The sequence below is a fragment of the Melanerpes formicivorus genome, unplaced genomic scaffold (genome assembly GCF_026170545.1).
Source record: "Melanerpes formicivorus ecotype bairdi unplaced genomic scaffold, bMelFor1.0.p_v2 SCAF_28, whole genome shotgun sequence".
Classification (NCBI taxonomy): Eukaryota; Metazoa; Chordata; class Aves; order Piciformes; family Picidae; genus Melanerpes; species Melanerpes formicivorus.
Genome location: NW_027142380.1, coordinates 3,134,989 through 3,156,043, shown reverse-complemented (window position 1 = coordinate 3,156,043; position 21,055 = coordinate 3,134,989). Strand labels below are relative to the sequence as shown.

The 21,055-nt window shown below is 41.1% G+C and overlaps 1 protein-coding gene across 1 annotated transcript in view; it reads right to left on the bottom strand.

Moving 5' to 3' along the window:
* Window positions 1-21,055, bottom strand: part of PTPRG (protein tyrosine phosphatase receptor type G) — a 427,661-nt gene that overhangs the window by 68,149 nt on the left and 338,457 nt on the right. Inside the window, exons 9-13 of the mRNA XM_068154239.1 lie at window positions 20,742-20,926; window positions 18,683-18,791; window positions 16,799-16,848; window positions 13,838-14,636; window positions 5,725-5,857 (exon numbers count right to left, since the gene is read on the bottom strand). Coding sequence (XP_068010340.1) covers window positions 5,725-5,857; window positions 13,838-14,636; window positions 16,799-16,848; window positions 18,683-18,791; window positions 20,742-20,926 — 1,276 coding nt within the window. The remainder of the gene's footprint in view (window positions 1-5,724; window positions 5,858-13,837; window positions 14,637-16,798; window positions 16,849-18,682; window positions 18,792-20,741; window positions 20,927-21,055) is intronic.

The window sequence follows — 21,055 nt, the reverse complement described above, 5'->3', positions numbered from 1 at the left end:
AATCTGGGCAGAGAAGTCTCTCTTCTTTTTTTTTTTTTCAAACATGGATTATTTCTCAATCCAGCTCTTCACCTGGTTGTACAAACATTTGCATTGGTATCACAGAGGGCAGAACAAGGGCAGGAACAGTGGAGGCCGCTTGAACCACTGCTGCTGAAATAAATACTCATGCAAGTGCACCTGAGGCATTGTTAAAATCAACATGCAGGCTCTCAGACAGCATTACCACCTAGCACCCTCCACAAGTAAGAAAATGAGCAGAATCACGAATATTTCAGAGTAAGCTGAGAGCAGCTTTCATCATTGCAAGCAAGCAATTTTACAATGGTCTGTAAATCTGCAATATTCCTTTTTCAATCAGTACAGTAGAACAAAACATTGGGTACTCACACAATAAAACCTAGAGATATGCTCAAATAACAATTTCAGCACTTTCCACACCCCACTACAGGCAGAAGTTGTTATTTATTATTTTTTTCCACAATGAAGTTTTAACACTGTCTCAGCCATAGAGCTGTGCAAGTTCTCCAGAATTTAATACCAAAAGGTGGTTTCCCAAGGTATGGTAACTACAATAGTCCTCGGTTTTAAGCTGCAGTTTTCGTTTCTATATTGCAAACTGATTTACAAAGACAACTGACCAACTTTCTTCAGTGCTATTTTAACAGTGACAGGCTCAGATGCTGAAATACTGAACACCTGAGCTTGCTCTCAGTGAGGTCTTTGACACAGAGTTCAACAACAATACTGTCAAACCGTAAGTGACTTGGCCCTAGGTCACAGAGAAAAATCAATGATCAAGTCAGAAAAAGAACCCACATCTCCTGGTGCTCAATGACATTTCTTCTGCACAGAAAGGCACTGCCAGAAACATATGAGACTCTGCCATAGGACCCACCCCAAGGATTTTGTTCAATTCAACAAGATGCTTAACAAAAAATCTAAGAAAACTCTTACTGTCTGCTAAATTCCACAAGGTTTTGCCTAAGGAAAATTAAAGGCATCTTTTTCCCAAGCTGTCTCATATATACACATGACTATAAACAAGCAATGCAAGCTTGCTTGCTCTTTGAAAGGCAGCAGCTGTGTTTTTCCAAAAATCCCCCCTGAATGTAAACATATTAGCACTGTATAAACAGCTTGATTTAATAAGAAATGCAATACAATATTCCCTCTTTGTCTTTGGGATCACAATGTTGATGGCAGCAATAATTCAGAGGTGAATTATGGTATCTGTTCAAAAGAAAGGAAAACTCTCCAGCTATACTTGTGAATTAATTTCTTCCTCTCAGCTGAAAATGAGAAATAGCTATAATTTAGTTCCCATTTAAAAGTTGCTGTTGGCTAAACTCTAAAATCTTAATTGCTTCTTAATATTCTCTCCTTATTTTTTCCTTTGAAGTCACACTCTATAGCATTGTAGTGTTTAGATTAAAAATCAGAATGGAAGCTAGTGGAAGGTCACCAGTCACTCCCAAAATATGTTATTTTTCCTAAAATAACAGAACTTAACATGTATCAAAGTATTTTAATTGATTTCCCATCACTAGTCACCCTCTTGCACCTCTCTGTGAAACAGAAGGTGGCACTGACCCTGGGTTTCCCTTGAAATGTCAATACTAAGGACTTGTTCACTCGCAACAGAATATAGTGGAATTCCCAGAAAATACGCATTTCAAGCCATATTATGGCTCAGCATGCTATAGGAACTCGCCTCGCTGCAAAAAACACTCTCAAACCCGAAGTCACACTCAATCCCTAAATAGTTTGGAGGTCACAACCAAACACACGCTGCAATTCTCAGGGCTCATAGAAAAGGCTGTGAGAGTAACAGTAGCAAAGGCTGCAGACAATCCACGTTAAATCTTAAGCTGACCTTGAAGAACTGCAGAAGGATGTCATGATACTGAGTCTGGATATAAAATAACAGATGCAAAACAAATGCCCAGAAATGCAAAAATAATGTGCTTGGGAAGCTGCACCTCACAATGCACATGTTTTAACAGGCTCTAGATGAGCTGGTAGTGCTCCAGCGAAATCTCAGTGAACACTTCTCAGAAGTACTTAGCTGTGTCTCTACAGTACACAATTTCAGGAACCAGTACAAAAGGAATGAAAGTGTAAAAGAAACACCACTGTGCCACTGCAGAAGTAAATGGTGAATCCACATGTTGAGTAAAATGAGGATCTGATCTAATTTTTCAGTCTGCTAAGAGTCAAATTATCAACTCCATGCTAAAAGAAATCAGTTTCAATCACTAGAGCTCATGGAAGCAACAGTCCTCTTCATCATGCCCATGACAGCTCAAGGATCAGCCAGGCCAGCTTTTCCTCAACAGGAATCAAAGATGCACAGAAGCAAACTTAAACTACAGCCATCATTGTTCCATCTGCCCAGGAAGCCCAACTGCCAACCAGCCCCAGCAGACGTTGTGGCTCCTGGTCACCCCGCGATAGTGCTCTCCTCATTGTTCTGGGATAAAAGGCAGCACCATTTTTGCAGCTTCATTATGCTGACCTAGTTTATTTTCCACTCTACCAACTTAAAATGACATAGTCCTCTTTGCACAGCAGTGCCATTAAAAGTACTGAATCCAGGGAACTTTAGTAGAAAGGCAATGCAGAAGCTGCTGCTTGCCTGCAAGTTCCCATCTATTTTCATTACTGAGATGGACACCATGCTAAAAAGATGGAGGTGACCATTTGTCTTCAACATCAATCATATCTTTTTGCCATCTGTCCAGGATCCACATGGAAAAGAAACCAAGAAGGGAAGATTACCACTGCAAATAAGGGAGACTCAGAAATGGCACAGATCATTTCCAAATATATTCAATTACAAGAAGTCTCTAATGAACACAGCATGGAAGCTCCACAGATAGCTTCATCAAACGACGACTGCTTCCTATCACTCTCCTTTTCAAATAAAGGGAATAGAAAACAAAGCTTCCTTATGACAAGACATCATCACAAAACTTATTTCATTGCTGTATCACAGAATGAGTTACAAAGGATCCAAACAGAGATAAATGCTTTGCCAAACCTTCACAAGCAACATCCCTAATCCTTGTTTTGGTCCCTGGATAATTGGGCATCGATGCAATGCAAACAAGCAGAAGGCTTCTCTCTGCTTCATTGTTCTACTTATGTCACCTCTGGTCTCAAATCATCTAATCCCACAAATGCTCAAAAACGCAAAAGTGAAAATATCATTTGTTTTACCCTCAGAATGTATTGCCAAAGGGTAACTATGTCTCTTTTGCATTTTCTAGTTCTCTGGGTTTTGTTTTGTAATGCTTTTTCTCACACCAAAACAAAGAACTGCTGCGCAAGAGGACCCCTTGGTCCAGCACGCCTGTCCCCTTGAGGGTTATCCTTTCATAACAAGTGCTCCTCTGCTGTGCACTTCAGTACCATGTTTCCCTCACTGAAAAATCTGTCTCAAACTCGTTTTCATGCCATTTGCTTTGATGGTGTTATTTAGCAAATTATTCCATATGTTGCCCATTACATTTTAAGCTAAGTATTTCTTCCTGAAAATCCAGATCACTGTTCCTTTCAAACTTGTAAATTAGACTCTGCAGTGTTTGAGGATCTGTTTTTATCTTTCTTTAAAACATTCACAGAGATAAACATTTTATTTTTCCTAAGGAAAGGCAATCACACTGAAAAGGGCACGCAAAATGCTGTGTTGCCACTTCAGTGACATGGTCTGCACAATGTGAAATGTTACTGCGGACAATTTGTGCTCCAGTTGCTTGTTGATTTAACCTTAAACATAAGTTTACTTCTGTACAGCCTCTGAATTTGTTAAAAAAATCCTCACAACTATGAAGGTGGACACAGGAGTGCAATTTACTTATTGTTGCTCAGTAAGCAAACTTGTCTGGTTTCTCATATTTATCAGAAAACTTTGATTCCTGCATGACACACTTTCGGTGTCTGTATTAAATTTTAAATACCCACCTGAATGATACACAAAAAATTGATCCCCTGCTGTCAAGGGTATTAATGACAATGCTCATAATTTCACCAAAGCCATAGATGGATGTTATGTACTCATGCATATTATGGAGAGCAGATAACTGAGCCAATTACTGTCCATATGCAAAATAACAAACGTCACAGGAAAAGTAATTTGGTTTCAGCTCGAGTCTTTGCTCCTGCATCTTCCTGGATTTATCTGCGTGTTGGTTACGATGAAGCAAATAATTTTTTTATGAGGTCGACAGCTAAGAATTTTGAATATAAAAAGTATTTAACTTTAATCAACATGCCATGATTTTGGACTTGAATAATGCTATGATCCATAGCAGAAGCTATAGTTACCAAAATTAGCTTCTAACTCCTGCCTACTATGCCAGTAGATACTTCGGTATCTTCTCAGGGATGGCATTGTTACTTTGAGTGAATTAAACACTAGTTTTGCTGTTACTTTTCTAGATAGATCCATGAGTGAAATTTCAGGAAATGGAAATGTTTTCCAATCAATGAGAGGTACCAACATTCTTCTTGGTAATAGCTGTTAGCATTTCATTTCAAAGCCTTTCTTCCTTAGAAGAGCATTTTGCATCAATGCAAGAGAAGTACTACAAGCTTGTCATTGCAGTGCTTCAGGATATACCACATACTTCAAGGGCTTGCCTGGTGTACCAAGTTTAGTCCTTCAAATGAAGAAAATATATTGAAGGACAGGACACTACAATGGGATTTTTAGAACCTTTTCAATTTTAGCTTCTGCACACAGATCACTGCAATTTTATTGTCCTACTACAATGACAATGTTCATAGAAATTATTTTCACAAGATTATTGTAATCTATTTATTGATATTCTTTTAAATGTTCCCAACCTCAACAATTTGGCCAATTAATTGTCAGTGAAATGGGTGCACTGAAAACCAGCTTGGTAGTTTTTAAAGCAATTCTGCAAATATAATGATCACTGGACTTCTATTTCTCCATCAAGGATACTTCTCTGTGTTCCATTTAATCAGGTTTTGAAATAATTCCTAAACATCTTCTATGAGACTAATCTCTGATTTACTACCAGATAAATGAGGTGTCTTTGGGTTCTGGTTCTGGCACAAGAAGTTGCTGCAGATTTTAATTTACTCTAAATCAAATGGATACAGTTTTGTTGATGCTAACCCTTGTCTCCACCACTGCCCTAATGCCCACTTGGGTAAAGGATGGTATCTCTTTGTGGGAGGCAATCTTTACTTTCAAGATCTTGCAGGCTTCACTTCTAACACTTCACTAATGCTACTGAACTCAGAGCATTGCTATGCAATGTGAAACAAGCTCATCCTTCTTTCTTGAAGCACAGTCAGTGGAAGAAAAGAACTTAAGATCACACAGGAAGTCTGCAGCAAACCACCCACAGAACCAAGCCCAGTCTCACCAGGCTTTTCTCCCATGATGACCTTTCCTGAAGGCCAAGACAATAGGTATATTAGAGGGACTAATTGTGAAAATATTTACCAGCCTTACAGCTGGCTTTACTATTGCTAGAGCTCTATCAAGCTTATTTTCATGACACAAAAATCAATATTTAAATCAGCAGAACAGTTAACCCACAGAGCTGTTCTAGCTTCCAGTGTTATTCAATGCATCTATCACTGTAACATGTAATGAGCTAAAAAGCACAGGACCACATTAAAAAACATTATCTGAAATGTGTTTTAAATTATAATCATTTTCCAATCAAAAGGAAACAGGCTTACCTCCAGTAGACAAGCACAGCAATGAGAAGAATGAGGCACATGAAGGTCAGTGCTGAGACCACAATGAGCGGGATGATCCATTCCATTTTACCAGGAGAAGGTCTTGTGGCCATGCTGGAACTGTTCTTGTCAGCTGTGTGTTAAACACATAACAAAAACAGTCACTAAACGGAAAGGGAATTACTGGATGGAAAAATGTGTAAGAAAAACAAATAGATTGTCCATTTTACATAGCATGAGTAAACAGAGCAAGGATCTTCTAGATGCAGGGTGGAACTCCATTTGTCTTTAGTCTCAGACATGAGAGCACAAAAGTATGGTGTTTATTGCCACATATGGCTTGCATTTTACTGCTGCCTTTAATTACAGTCTCATAGAAAATTTTAGGACTCTATTGTGCAAGTGCCTATTATCAGATGTGAAGTACTCCAATAAGTCATTTAGTCCAGGTAAGAAAGTAAACACCTTGCTTGGTCATCAGTGTTTGCAGATAAATGCACTCTGTTTCTCAACACTACAGGACAGCCCTGTTTGTAAAGCTTAGTGTAATACTTCAGAAACACATTTCTTGGTAACTATCTTAAAATAAAAACCCCTCAACATGTTGGGTGTCATGTCACATCATTTGCAGAATTGTCACAATCTGGTGAGTTACTGCATACGAAAGCACTTTTTAGCATATGGATTGTCAAGATGGATGGAAGAATGAATGGATAGGATGTGTTGTAACTGACAGAAGAAATCATTATGCCACAGCTTTTGAACAAAATTAAAGTTGGTCAATATCCTGAGATTTGGCCAAGTAACTCTGTTTCACTTGCACATGGCATCTTGTTAAAATTCCTGTATCATATATAGGATGAATATCTCGAGGTTCTGTAAGTACTGCAGCCAATGAGCATAGACACAGTATCAACATATTTTAAAAGACATCTAGATTGTGCCAATTAACATAGGCTTGACGAATAAATGGTTTTAGACAGAATGATAAAAGAAAAATACAGAAGCGGATTCTGTATCTTGTTCATGTTTCCTAACAAACAGGCAGTAGTTGATCAATACCTGTCAACAGGATGTAATGGGAAAGGATTAGTGTAAACGGCTTCAGATTTCAATGAGGATTGAAATATATACACTTGAGTTCTACTCTTTAGCCTGTGTGTGTCTTTCCTTACCAATGTGCTTCCTTGCCCTTGTTCAGTATTGTACTATCATATCTTCTGAAACTGCTGCAAATCCTACCAGAAGAACATAATTGCCTTTTCACCATAGGCAGGCAAAACACAGATAATTGGAAGTCACCAGATGTCACATAATATGAAGTCATACTCTATTTTAATAGCATTTAGATTATGCTCCTCTATAGGCAGGAGTAAAATTCAACTAACATGGAAGTAAAGGTTAATTGTAAATGCTTTTGCCTGACTGCTGAAAACAGAGCAAGGCTGCAGGCTGCTGCAAGCCCAGCAAGAAATCTTTCTAGTTTTAAGAAGTAGGCTGATGGAGGTAATGCCCTTTAGCAAGCAGCCTAAATGAGGTGCTAATCAGAGGGATGTTTGGGGGAAGTGAACGTGCACTGAGTATAGAACTGATCAAAAGAGAGATGAGTAGCCAGTTGTCTCCAACTTCAGTAAGCAAGGCTACTGAGATGACCAACAGTGCCACTTTGCCGAATGGGCACACAACATTGTGCCTTGAGCACGGGGTGAGCTTTTGTCTTCACAGCTTACTAATAATACACAACACACCATTTGTAAGACAGGTCTCTGATTTCTCTGACTAGCAAAGAGTAAGAAAAAGAAAAACCCCAAAATCAGAGTGAAGACTTATTCTCTGCATTTGCCAAACTTGCAAAAATCATAAGCCCTGAGGCATCAGTTTTTATCAGTTCATTTCAAAGCATTTAAGAGCAAGAAAAAATTAAGCATGTGAGGTGTTACTAATCAGAACGGTAAAGAGGACAAAGCAAAAAAAAATCATGCAGTATAATAAAACTTCCTGGGAGAGCTAAACAGTTCCACCACCTTACATCCATTAGGGTGTTGCTTCATTTCTCTCCAAGGACGGTATTCTGTTTAGTTTCACCTCCACACGTTTCAACACAAAAACATATGTCTCTGTTTGCATGGGAAGAAAATTAAATTCCATTGTAAGCACAGCATGGGCTGGAGTCCCAACGCACACTATTAAATTCTGCAGTGCTCACAGTGCTTCTCTTAGTCAGTCTACTGTGGAGAATACACTTATCTGACCCTGCCAACTCCCTGTACCACAGATGTGAGGATAAGAAAACGTTCAGTATGCTGAGAGCCAGAATAGGAAATATCATTCCTGCATGCTGATGGCCAGCCCTTAAATTCCATTTGGGAATGTCCAACCAGTGATGTGCTTCAGAAAAAAGAGACTGCTCCTATGCTGGCTTTGAAGGAAAAGTCTTAGGTGTTTTCCACTGCTTAAGTAAAGTGTTGAGAGAACTTAAACATACCAATGCCAATAAAAATTGTAATAGAATGATGCTTGGGCCAGATACAGCAGCACAGCTAGAGAGCTGGTGCCTGTCTCTTGAGTACCTTAGCAGAAGAGTCTAAGAAAAGGCAGCACACTGGGTAGCTTGGAAAAAGAGTTTAGGAACATACAAATGAAATAGGACAAAACTGGGCCTTTACAGCCTCACTAACAAAATATTACAATATTAAAAAATAGTCAGCAATTCACTCTTTTCCAAAGCAAGAATGTTGAGGCTTGGTAGTGTCAGTAGCATAGCCTTGTAACGGTGCCCACCATATGCTGTACTTCAGAAGGGTAGGGGGGTGGAAAAGCTTAAAAAATGGACCAGGAAACTCCATTTTTGCTAAGAAATGTAAACAGTTTCCAGTGGCATATGCCTTCGTTGAATTAATTCAGTTTGCCTTTTACTGGCTTGGAATTCATCCCAGTAGGAAGGAATAAAAATTATTACAGCATATCTGTTTCAGGAGGTCCCACACAATACAAGCCCTGGCACTGCTGAATCCATTCCTGCGTCTGGAAAAATCTCTAACTCCTGTGAACCACCCATTCAGCAGCTCCATCCAGGTCCTGGATGGATGAGGCCCTGACACAGTATAAGAGGGCATTAGGCAGTGAGGGAGGCTTTGGCCGCGCAGCTTTTGCACAAAGGTCAAGGCAGGAAAGAGGCATTCTACAATTTGTGAAATGTACTGTTTTTCCCTGTATTCTTGGTAACTGGTTCCTGAGAAAGGAAACATGTTTATTTCCCCTTAGTAACACTACTTGCTATAGTAAGCAGCCAAAGCTGTACTATATAACCTAACTACCTTTATCATCCCTTGTCCTTGCACAAACCATCAGGCCAAAGTACTGTTTGTTGTACTGTTAGATACTGCTACCTACGACAACAAGGGTGCTCTGCAGGCCAAAGGAAAACCCCTGCTTGCTGAACTGCCTCCAACCATCCAGGCTTGCAGAAAGTCAGCATCTCCTCTTTCCTTTGAGTAAATGAAATTATGGATTTACACAAAGGTGTCAATTCATTCTGAAAAATGGTGCTGGCCATATTATTCAACTATGAAAAGGCAAATATGCTTTTAAGAAAAGTATTACCTTTGGCACAAGCTCATGCCACTGTGCAGCTATTTTCTCCCCATTTCTTTAAAGGCATTCCTGCAGCAATCGTATGCATGGGCTGTGCACAACTAAGCATGACTTTTCACTGTTTTGTAAACAGATGCCAATCACATTTAATCCTGATGCTAGGTAGCCGAAATTCATACTTGCAAACATCAAATACTTCAATCTTTTATTTTTTTAAGCCATTCTGCTGTTTGCTCCTGTAAGTTGCCAGGCAAAATGGCTCAAGTGCCACATGAAAATACAGCTTAACAATCCTTGCCATGTATGGAGAAAGAAAGAATTACACAGATGTTTAATTATCTTAATGAGGTTATCCCTAAAAGGCTTTTGTAACCTCAGACCCGGCAAAGACTGCTCTACAAAACCAAAATTCAGTCTCTGCTAAAAGCATACACCAGGTCTGAGATTTATCACTGCACATCATGATGTCTCTACAAAGCCCTCTAATGGAAGGAACTCAGCAGATGTGGGTGAGTGCTGACAGATAGGAGGACCTGACTGAAGTTTGGATCAAGGGCCAAACCCACATTTCTGTTCTCAGTCCCAGCTGGACAACTATTCCTTTGCTCACAAAAAAAATCCATTTGTCACCTCCTGTCAAATAAAAAGGATCTGTTTAACTGTCCAGCCAAACCAAAATTCTCTGGGATAGTATTTACTTTAACTTGATTAAACTGAATCATGCTGGGTTTCTATTTTTTTTTCTGGTAGAGCACCACTTTAATTGCTGTTTTTCTAATTTTCAGGTTTCAGAGTCACGGACAATGCTGAGCAGCTGCGCGTGTAACAGTTGCAGATCAAAGGTACAATTAGTCTAATGTGGGCACCAAAACAGAGAAAAGGATGATCAGGAGAATGAAAGAGGAGAATGCAAGCAAGCGTTCAGTGACAGGAGAAAATCATTAGTGTTGGCCGATACCACCACACAAGAAGAGGCCAATGCCATTTGGAAAATAATGACATGGCCTCAGGAGAGGTGTGTGTGTGTATGTGCGTGTGAAATAAGCACTAAAAGAAAATGAGCCTTGCTGTACTAATTGGCCTCGCACTTTCCCTGTAATTTCTCATGTGTTCCCTGTTCTCCTCTAATCATCCACGCTCATGAGTACTTCCCCATTCAGTTATCTCCTTACAACTGCTAATTTGATGCTATACAATTAATTTTACAAGTGTACATTCTTATGAAACAATTTTCTACCCTTCAAAATGATTAAACTTTCCACTCACAAAAAACATCTTTTCCAAACCTGACAGCTTTTAAAAACTGTTTTCCCGGAGAAGGATGCATCCAAAGAAGTTTCTGCCCAGTATGGGATGCAGGATGCTACGATTCTATGCCACTGGTATTCTTTCTGCTCACTTTGGAAATGGTCTTCAGTCTCTTTCATCTGTCCTGATACTCAAGAATGCTTTCAGACACATCTGGCAATAACCTCCTGGCTTTGCTGGTCATTGTCCTGATTTCAGGTTTACCTTGTTATGGAAAACCTTTAAGTCCCATTCTTATAGGAAGGGGTCTTGCTTATGTCTGGAGTTTCACTGAACTCAGCTGCTTGTGGAAGCTAGGTCAGGTATGCCTGTATGAACTGCAAATTTCTATATTTCTGTGGAAAACAATTAAGCTGAAGCAATTAGTCTGAGACTTTGTGCTAGTGTTTGACTGATAGGCCAGTTTACCAGCTGTGGGTTTTGCTGGCATGTGGCTCTGGTAACTTAGACCCAGCCTGGTAGGAAAGCTCCTTTTGCATTCCTAAGAGTCTTCTCACAAGGGTAGCACTCTCAATAGGCCATCCAGTAAAATATTTGGACAAATTCTAGGTTAAGCAGACCTCAGCTATCCACCGCAGAAGCCTGGTCAGATGAGATGCAAAGAAAAGGACATGCCTGAAGAGACTGAAAGACAAAGTCCTCACACCTGGTACAGGGAGATTCACACTGAAAGCCTCTGTCCCAAAGCAAATAAAAACCACCTCAAAATGTTTTCAGAGCTGAAAATCACTGGACAGTCCCAATGTCTGGAGAGGAAACAGAGTCACCAGGTTTGTGACTTCTTCCATCTGGAGGTGAAAGACAGGGAATGAAGCTCTACCCAAAGAAAAATGGCACAAATAAGCCCTCCTTCATCTCTGAACAGCCATTCCCAGCCCTTTTGCTGCTGAGTGTCCTCTTCTGTACACTGAGGGACCTTGGAGAAGGTAGTCTGGGTTGCTGAAAACGTGGTAGTTTCTTCTCCTCATCTTGGGTATGTCACCAGAAGTTTAAGGGAGATTTAAACAAGGTTCATTTGGGTGAAAGACGTGACTTTTTCGCTTATCTTTTCCCCTAGCTAACATGGGCTGGTTATTTCAGCTGTGGTTTCCTACACATGGAGGCCATTTTTGTAAAACACTTTTGTAAAATCTTAGTAAGTTATCCTCCCTCTACATAAAAAGATGGAAAACCTAATTTGCAGAGTCCTTTCAAGACTTGGCATTGCATGCAGTCTTCAGGCAGGGTCATTTCAAGCCTCCAAGCCTGCAGGTGATCTGAGCTCTTAAAAGAGGCTGTCCTAGTAGGAGGCAAAGCTGTATTGAACCACTTTCAGTGATAGTTCTCTGCATACTAAAAAGAGAAATCACTGCAGACTAAGGGGATACAATTCACAATAACCAGGAAGTACTTAGCAATATTAACAATATTTCCCCATCTCATTGATTTTAATCTTTTTCATCTTAACTTCACCACAGAATAAAATCCAATTTAACAACAATACCATTGTGAGCCAAGAAACAAGATCAACTACCCATCCTGCCTCCAATTTATTAGGCTGAGAATATGCTATGAGGCTCTTTCTGGGTCTTACATGAGGGATATTGTACTTGGGCCATCCAAGAATCTGACACACAAGGAACAGGGAAGCAGAAGGCAGGATGAAGACAACTATATCAGAGTCAGATTTACCCAGGCAGATTGAATTTCTGGGGTCTGAATGCTTACTCCCAACACTACAAAGCATGGCTAGAACAAGTTCTCCCCTTCCTGATAAAAAAGGTGATTAGGCCAAATGGCACATTGAAAGCTGCCCTACAGGCCCCTCAGACCATATTCAGCGGGAGCACTAGACTTGGGAGAATACTTCCAGTGTAGGAGTAAGAAAAAACATTTCTATTTCTAACAAATCAACACAACCTGGTGCAGGTTTCTTGGCTTCCACATTGTTAATCTGTTCTCTCACAGAACAGTTATGATTCACAGCATTAGAGTCAGGTCAGCATTTCTGTAACAAATGTTACTAAAGATTGGATTTAGCTTTGTTTTTTAAATTGGTTCTGAGCTATAACTGAGTGCACAATGTCTGCACTTTTGTGTTCATAAATGTAGGGAAAAATTAATGTCGGGTTTTTTCACTCTACTCTTGAGTAGCTTTGATGGAAAAACAAAATTACAGAATAGTCTATAGATTAGCAAAACAAACAATAACAGTAAAAAAATCCCATCAAGCAAACAAAGAAAACCGTGCACTATCTCCTAAGTGCTATGGCAATACACAGAACCACTCAACAAACTCATCACAGTATCAAAACCTCAGCCCTTACTCTGCAAATAGGTCCATACACAGGTACTCCATTTGCTCCTTGCAGTTATAAGATCTGTTTTCCTCACCAGTGCCTGGAGCTTCCCAAGCAAAAACATGTGAACATGCAGGGGACTTCCTGCACAGCAAGTTGGGAACACGGTGCGATACATGTTTACATAGGCTTGTGCAGCAAATCCTGACCACACAGGGCTTGGTGCCCATGCAGATCATCAGGGCATGCTTCCAGAAGGTTGTATTTGCTGTGTACATACTGTGGAGCTGGTACATACAACCAGTGTTGGCGTGTACAGGAACATCGGTAATTCTCATCAAGACAAGCAGAAAATACATGAACTCTGCCTGGCTAAGGTTTATTTTTCATAGGGGAGGGACAAGTAACTTCAGTGCAAAAGGTACCTTGTCTTGGAAGATCATAGCATGTAGGCTTTAAATGGGAACTAAACCACCGATGATCCTGTATTTGGGAGAATCTCTCAAAGCCAAATCAGGGACAATCCTGCAGATAAATTACTGTAGCTTACAGCACACACAGGAACCTTTCCATGAAATACGAGCTTGGCACAGCACCTGGACTTCCAAATTAATTTCACAGTTATAGTTCACTGCATTCCCCTTTCTTTTTTTCTAGACTGAAATCTTAATTCATCACGTCGGGGGGTTAACATCTTTCCAAATTTTATCTTCCCATAAGCAATACATGGAACATGAATATGTCCCAATAAAGTAAAAGGATGATTCTTCCCCCAATAACATTTTGTGGGTTGGGTCCTGTGACAACCTGCCCATCGGACAAAGTGAGGAACCACAAAAATGTTGTATCTACTGGAAACTAGTAAGGACTTTGAATGGTGTCATTTCCCAACAGTCTTATGCTGGTAAAAAGTTTCCCTGAAGGTCACTCACCTGGGTTAATGGTGATGAATTTGTTATCTGAAGGGTATTCCTCTGGAAACCTATCCTCCTTTGAAGGAGGTCTTTTTGTTGTCTCTGGTCTTCTTGGGATCTTCCCCAGGTAAAGTTCGTTGGTGAACGCTGGTGGCACTTGGGTGGAAGGGAGCGGCTGTGGCTGAGCATCTGCTTCGGCAAAGCTCTCCTTCTCAGGGCCTCCAGCCGTGGGGGCAATGTTTTGGTCTGGCTCTTTACCCGATATGGTTTTATTTCCTTCGTCCTCAGCAGTCCGGTTGGGGGAAGCTGTGGCCACGCTGGGCTCCGTGCTATTGTGTGCCTCTGCGGCAGCTGTTGCTCTGTTTTTCTCCTTCTTCTCAGCATCCTTTTCCTCCTCTTCCTCATGCTCTCTTTCCCCATCCTCACTTTCACTCTTTTCATCCTTCTCCCCCTCCTCGGCTCCCTCACTGTCCTTTGTCAGTGCCGAGTCCCGCTCTGGCCCAGGGGAAGCGGCAGCAGGCGCCTCGGTGGCAGCCACTACCGGCCGCCCTGCCTGTTTGCTGGGGGCAGCCGCTGCAGGCAGCCGGGTGGGCCACACGCTGCTAGGGAAGGAGGAGATGCCACCACCGCTGAAGCCCAGCCCTGCCAGCAAAGTGCTGGTCACCACTGAGGCCATGGTGGCCTGGCTGCCACTGGAGGAAGGCCCCATCCCTGTGGCCATGGATACAAATGAGAAGGGGAGCCCTGAGGAAGTCCAGGTGGAGGAGCCGGAGCTGATGGGAGCCATGTCAGCTGAGGAGGCAGGAGATGCTGTAGGCTTGAGGAGGTCACCGGCAGCAGAGGGGAAGAAAACACAGCAGAGAGCATCAGTGGAGGCCCCAACGTGCTACCCAGAGTAATATTTACTTTTCCTTCCCCTCCTTTTCCACACACATGCCATTCTGGTTGCTATGATTCTATTCTCTTAAAATGGAGAGACTTGCACCAGCTGGATGCAGGGCCAAACCAGGAATGGGACATGTCACTGAGCTACACTGCAAACCAAGAAGGGAAGAAATCTCCCTGCATTCTCCATTTCCAAACTATCATTATAATTTAAAACCTCTTTATCCTTATCTTTACTTTACAGTGAGATCTTCTCCACTCACGTCACTGGTGACTTGTGAATAACGTCTCCTTTAGGGGTGAGAAGGATGTAAAGGAGTTTAATGAGTTTAGCTGCATTACTCACAGTGCTTTAATCCTCAGTATAAAGAAGTTTAAAAATACAGCGTTACATAAGGGCTGTCCCAAAATAAGGGCTGTGTTGCCAGTGTGAGCAACCATGGCTCCTGGGTCTGCTCTGGTGGGGAACTCTGCCTCTTCCCACACACATTGTCAAGGCCTCGAACATTACTATTTTTATTTCTTTCATTTATCCACTGGCATTATTCTCCTAAGGATTGGTGCTCCAGGGAGGTGTCACTCATGAGAAAAGGCCCGTGGCACAGCCAGTGGGGGACTCTCAAAGGACTTGGAGAACATTAGGGGCCCTTTGGCAGGTCTCCACAACCTCTAACCAGGACCACCAGGCTGTGGCATATACAGACTCAGCATTCCCCATTACTAGGCAAGCAATTAACCTGCCTGAAGTACATGTGGAAAAAGACACTAGAGTGAGTCAGCTAAGGACAAGGAGCAATTCTGTGGAAGACCTGGGGTAGCAGTTCTGCCTGGCCATACTCCCTCCAGCTTACCGAAAAATGTCTCAATGTTACTGAATTCATCAGCAAGAGGAGCATTAGATGGAGAGGTACACATGAGACAAGGACAAATGAGGGTTAATTAGGTGCTACTGAACATGGAGTAAAATTGTAGTGTTTCTTTTTGGAACTGAACTTTGTAACTTATTTCTATATCCTTCTGCAATTCCTGGTTTTAGTCAGGCTGTATAGTTGAAATGCTGCAACAACCCAAGGAAGGTTGTTTTCTGACATAATTTTTGACCCACTGCAATCACAGAGAACCTGAGATCTCAGGAGAAAACCTGTGCTTCAGAGATTTCAAGCCAAAACTTTAAATAAGCATCTAAACTTTCAGATACTTATCAGTGTGAATCCCTAAGGTACTGTGAGATTTGCTATTTGCTGGCATGTACACTCAAAGCTGGACTGAGTATTAGAATTTGACAGCAGATTTTATATGTCTAGAATACCTCTATACATCATTAAACAAACATTATTCATTTAAATTCAAGGTTTGTATGTGTTATTTGCTTACTAGGGAGTATATCAGACTGGAACAGAATAAAACCAGAAGCAAAATACTTAGAGTAAATTCTATAGTATGAATTCAGTCCATAAATTTGACTGAACAATTCAGTATACCAAGTGCCAAGAATTTCAGGTTATGGATAGCTTATGTTAAATAACCTAGTCAAGTTTTCAGAACTGAAACAATGTATTCCAGTTTTACTGTACATGTATCAGCATTTCTGATTCTGAATACAAAAAGTCAGTGTCAGTGACTCATTACAGTCTCACTTCTAGTAAAATTAAAACAAAGAGCTTGTTAAGGCTTTATTCACACAATAGAAGGTATTCTTAAAGCACCAGAAGAACAAAGATGCTGTGTGTGAAGGCTTATTCTTATTGCATTCACTTCTGGTTATACAGTTAATAAAATGGAATTTATTTCCACAGTCATCATTAAAATTACAAATCCCCTTTAAATGAGTTCAATACCTACACGGGAAGATTTTTTTAATACTTGACTCTCCAGCAGTCAAAGCTTCTTGGACTATGAAGCCAAACCGTTCCAGTAGTACGTTACAAACCCGTTCGTGGCTGGTGTCCACCAGCATCTCCAAAGGACAGCTTGGTCCTGCCGCGGATTCCCAGCCCCGTGCTGCCACCTGGTGGGAACGCCGCCCCCCCGGAGCCAACACCCCCGATACCACCACCCACTCGTGCTCCCCCGTCACCCGTGGCCACGACTTACCACTCCTGTTTTCACAATTCTGGTCCCCTCGAAAATTCGAGTAGTGTTAGCTGAGAAACAAAGAGCAAAGCGTCAGCCTGCTGGGAGGGAGGCAGGCACTGGTGAAACTGCTACACAACTGCTGAACGGGGCTTCTACAAAATAGCATGCACACAAGGCTCTGGAGTTACCACCTTGCCTGCTGCTTGCATCTAAAGAGAGGCTCATTTGTCTTTAACAACTCAGGCCTGACAATGCATAAAACACACGCCCTCCGTCAGACTCAAGTTGGATCAAACATCCTTAACTTGTCAATGTCCATGTTTTATATGACAAGAAGAAATGGTCTCGAGTTTCAGAGAAGGTTTAGGTTGGATATTAGGAAAATGTATTCATTCACATCAAGGATTGCAAAGCACTGGAACAGGCTGCCAAGGGAAGTGGTGGAGTCACCATCCCTGGAGCTATTTTAAAGGACATGTAGATGTGGTGCTGAGGGACACAGTTTTAATGGTGACCTTGCAGCACTGGATTAATGGCTGGACTTGATGATCTTAAAGGTCTCTTCCAACTGAAACGATTCTATGACTAACACAAGAAGCGTGAACACCTGATAATAGTTTTTTGCGCCCTTCTGATAATACTATTATTATTTATTGCTATTTATCTCAATGACAACTGTAATTAGCCTCTGAAGATTACACTGAAAGTTCAAGCAGATTTTTTTCTAGGTTGGATCTTGGGTACAGCCAAAGGTCAGAAGAACAGCTCCTTTTGGGGAGATATGAAGGGAAATGTAACATCTGCTCCATGGCATGTGTGTATCACTTCCACCACTCTGAACACCAGGCTGTAGTACTCAGAGAGTATCTGGCAAAATCGTCAATACCAATTTACTCTTAACTGTAATTAAATAAGTGCCATGGTCAAATCTCAAAGAATTTTTCCATTCTATTACCTGCCAGAAGAAGTGATAATCAATAATATACAATTTTCTGAGTTCTGCCTGGCACTTACAAGTGAAGCACAAAACTCTGTGCTGAGATATTAAGAAACTGAAAGCTGCATGTGAGATGTTGCTTGGACAGGACCTTTCTTGTCTGCAGCGTTGCCAACACTGTGCATGACACTTCTACAGAACTAAGTTGGGTCCAGAGCTTGGTATACTTCAGATGCTAAATACTAAGAGAGCAGGATTAAAACATCCACAGTTTCTGAACATCAGTCTGAAACCCTACTCTGTTATTTTGTTCCATAAACTCTGAGTCTGTTCCATCAGACCCAACTGACATAATCCTTTGCTTCATCTTAAGGATTTGATTTTTTAACTCTCTGCTTGTTTTGTTCTTCCATTACTCATTCTGAGGTTTCTACATCTGTAAACTTCATCAAGTTCCCTCAACTTTTGTCAGATTTCTCGAGTAAACTTAAAAGGAAATCCATTACAAAGGACAGCTTAACCACTCAGTTCTTTCTTTGCATTTAAATATGCACATTCTGGAAATCACTGAGGTTATGTGCATGGTAAAACCTGAATGTGTCCACGTGTGATTTATCAAGGTAGGACTAATCTCCTTTCCTCTTTACATTAAACAGACACCACTCACACTCATATTCTGCCACAGCTGTGCCTCTGATGCATAAGCATTGGAAAACTAGTAGCAAGAAAAGCTCTGAATTCTCCTGAACCCTGACAAATCCTGCTAGCAGTGGCATAGGCAACCCCCACATCACTAGAAATAGGATTCTGACAAAGTCATTGGCCACAGTCTGAAATTAGCATTGTCTACATGCATTCAAACATCTTCTGAAATCATTCCATGCCATATTACACTCTGTAAAGAAAATGTCAAACAAACAAAGAATCATTTAGTGTAAAAATATCCATGTGGGTGTTTTTTTTACCTTGAAAGAGCATAGTCTGGCTAAAGTCACTACGCATTTCATTTCGGCAAACTGCTTGAACTCTGAACAGATAAAGGATGTCAGGTGAGACATGGCTAATGATGGCCTTCTGTTTAAAAAAAATAGATGTTATTCAGTTTTTTACCCCCACAGTACTGTCCACGATCAGTTTGAAATATATAAAGCATTGTGCTAACACAGGACATTTATGCCACGTAAGACAAACTTATTTCTAAACAGAAATATTCACAAGGACCCCCCCGGGAGAGGGCAATGCCACAGTGACGCACCCAGACTCTGCCCATGAGAAACAAATGAACACATCCTGCATATACTCTTGTGACAGTCTTCATGCCTGAAAGTCTCTGCACTCAGAAAAACCTAAACCTAAAATCATTTGACCTTGCAGGAAGTAAAGTAAGTTTTTTATAGCTGGAGATCCAAGTCCCAAACACGGGATAAGGCCAGAAATGTTGCTGCACGTTCAGACTCTTTATTTTGCAACAAACCGGCTATGGCAATTTGATGCTGGCAGCCTGTATGACATGATGGCACAGCATCCTGGGCTGGGATGTCCCTGTGTATTCTTAGACCTAAGACACTGCCCTGCTGTCTTCCAGGTACTCTTCTGTGTTTCCTTAGTCCACCATCACATCAGTTCATGTCTTGCAGCAGACATCAGCAGTAGCTGTGTGGGTCACTTCAAATAGCAGTGATTTGCCTAGCTATGTCCAAGACAGGACAGCACAACTATCTCTGCTAGGGCACTGAAAGCAAATTACACTTTCCTCTGAAAAAAAGAGTTTCCTTATTCTCTTGCCCCTAAAACAGACTAAACTGGCATTGCTTCCTTCACCACCAAGCTCTGCTGCACAGCACAGGGTCTCACTGCAATTTATTTCCAAGCTATCACTCCATCACACCCCCTGCATTTTTAATTATTTCTTTTACATGGAACAGGATGCTTTCACTGTGCCCACCTCATTTTTGCTGATTAAGGCTCTCCTCGTTATACCTGATTAAAAAATGTCTCCCTTAAGAGTGTAAAGTTATGACAAGAGAGAGGTTACAATGCATCATAACCTTGGGTGCCTTTCAATAGATTCCTTTCTGATTTCGTGAGGCACATCGTTCCCTAATGTGACCCAGATAACAATGTCTAGTGGGGAAATTGAAAATATAAATGGAAATGAAGTAAAAGAATCTTCATCTAAGGGAATAAGAGAAGTATTATTGTATAACTGATTGAATGGGCCCAGAGGACTGTGCATTTGAAAAAAAAATATGGTAACAGTCATTAGGAATAACACTCTATGCTGCTGCATTTTTCATGTGCATATACAATTACTGGTTCCATTATTCTAGAGGCTTTCTTTGATTAACAATAAACTGAGGCCTTTCAAACCTGAATATGTCACTTTGATTTTATATGCAGAGAATGTTAAAGACTGGTACAATACTTGCTTCCACTTAGACAAGAATGACAAGCAGATCAAATCCTAAATGGAGGAGATAGATTGGTGTTTCCATCTGTAATGGAACTGTCTTGCTCTTCCCTCTTTCTCCCACTGCCAGACTTAGGCAGTGTTTGTACAGGGCCACTCCAGGGTAACCTTCTAGATCTTACCATACAGCAATTGCTGCCAGAAACTGCTCCAAAGATTGCAAGGGGCTATGCACAGTGAAAACCTGAGCCTAGGAACAGATTTTGGAGGATCAGACTTCTCATGTGAAGGTCTGTGAGCTGAACAGAAGCCAAAAGGTGTTTAGAGCCTAACTATTTCCCTAGCCAGCTGCTTCTCGGCAGCAGTACATGAAAAAGTGTCTACACATTTCGTCCTTTATGCACTCATGAACTATAAATCCAACTAGTGTTTTGGACAGTCTGTTACACAATGTTCAACTAATGCTGAAGATTTAAATAGCAATTCACTGTGAGTCAAGCACTAGACTGGCTATAAGGTCACAACTGTTTTCCTCCTCTACTTCCTTCTACTGAGAAAACAGCAATATAAGGGTAGCCAGATACAGATGTCTGAAATTCATGCTGTGGTTTTACCAGGTCCTTGTCACTGTCCTTGGTGAAAGTCTTCTCCTTTTCATCTTCATTTTTAGTCCAGCTATATGAGATCATGTAGTTCATGATCGGAGGGTGGTAGATGGTTTCTGGCTGGTTCCAGGTTACAAGTAATGCTGTCCTATTCACAGGTTGCACTTTCATGTTGACTGGGGGAGTGCTGCAAGCTAAAAAATAGAAGGAAAATATATTAAGCTTTCATAAATAGCCAAGAGAAAACAAACAGGAAGAACTGTGCCTCACTTTATGAGACAGGATTCTTCTTTAATGCCCTTGCCTACAGTAATAGCTTAGAC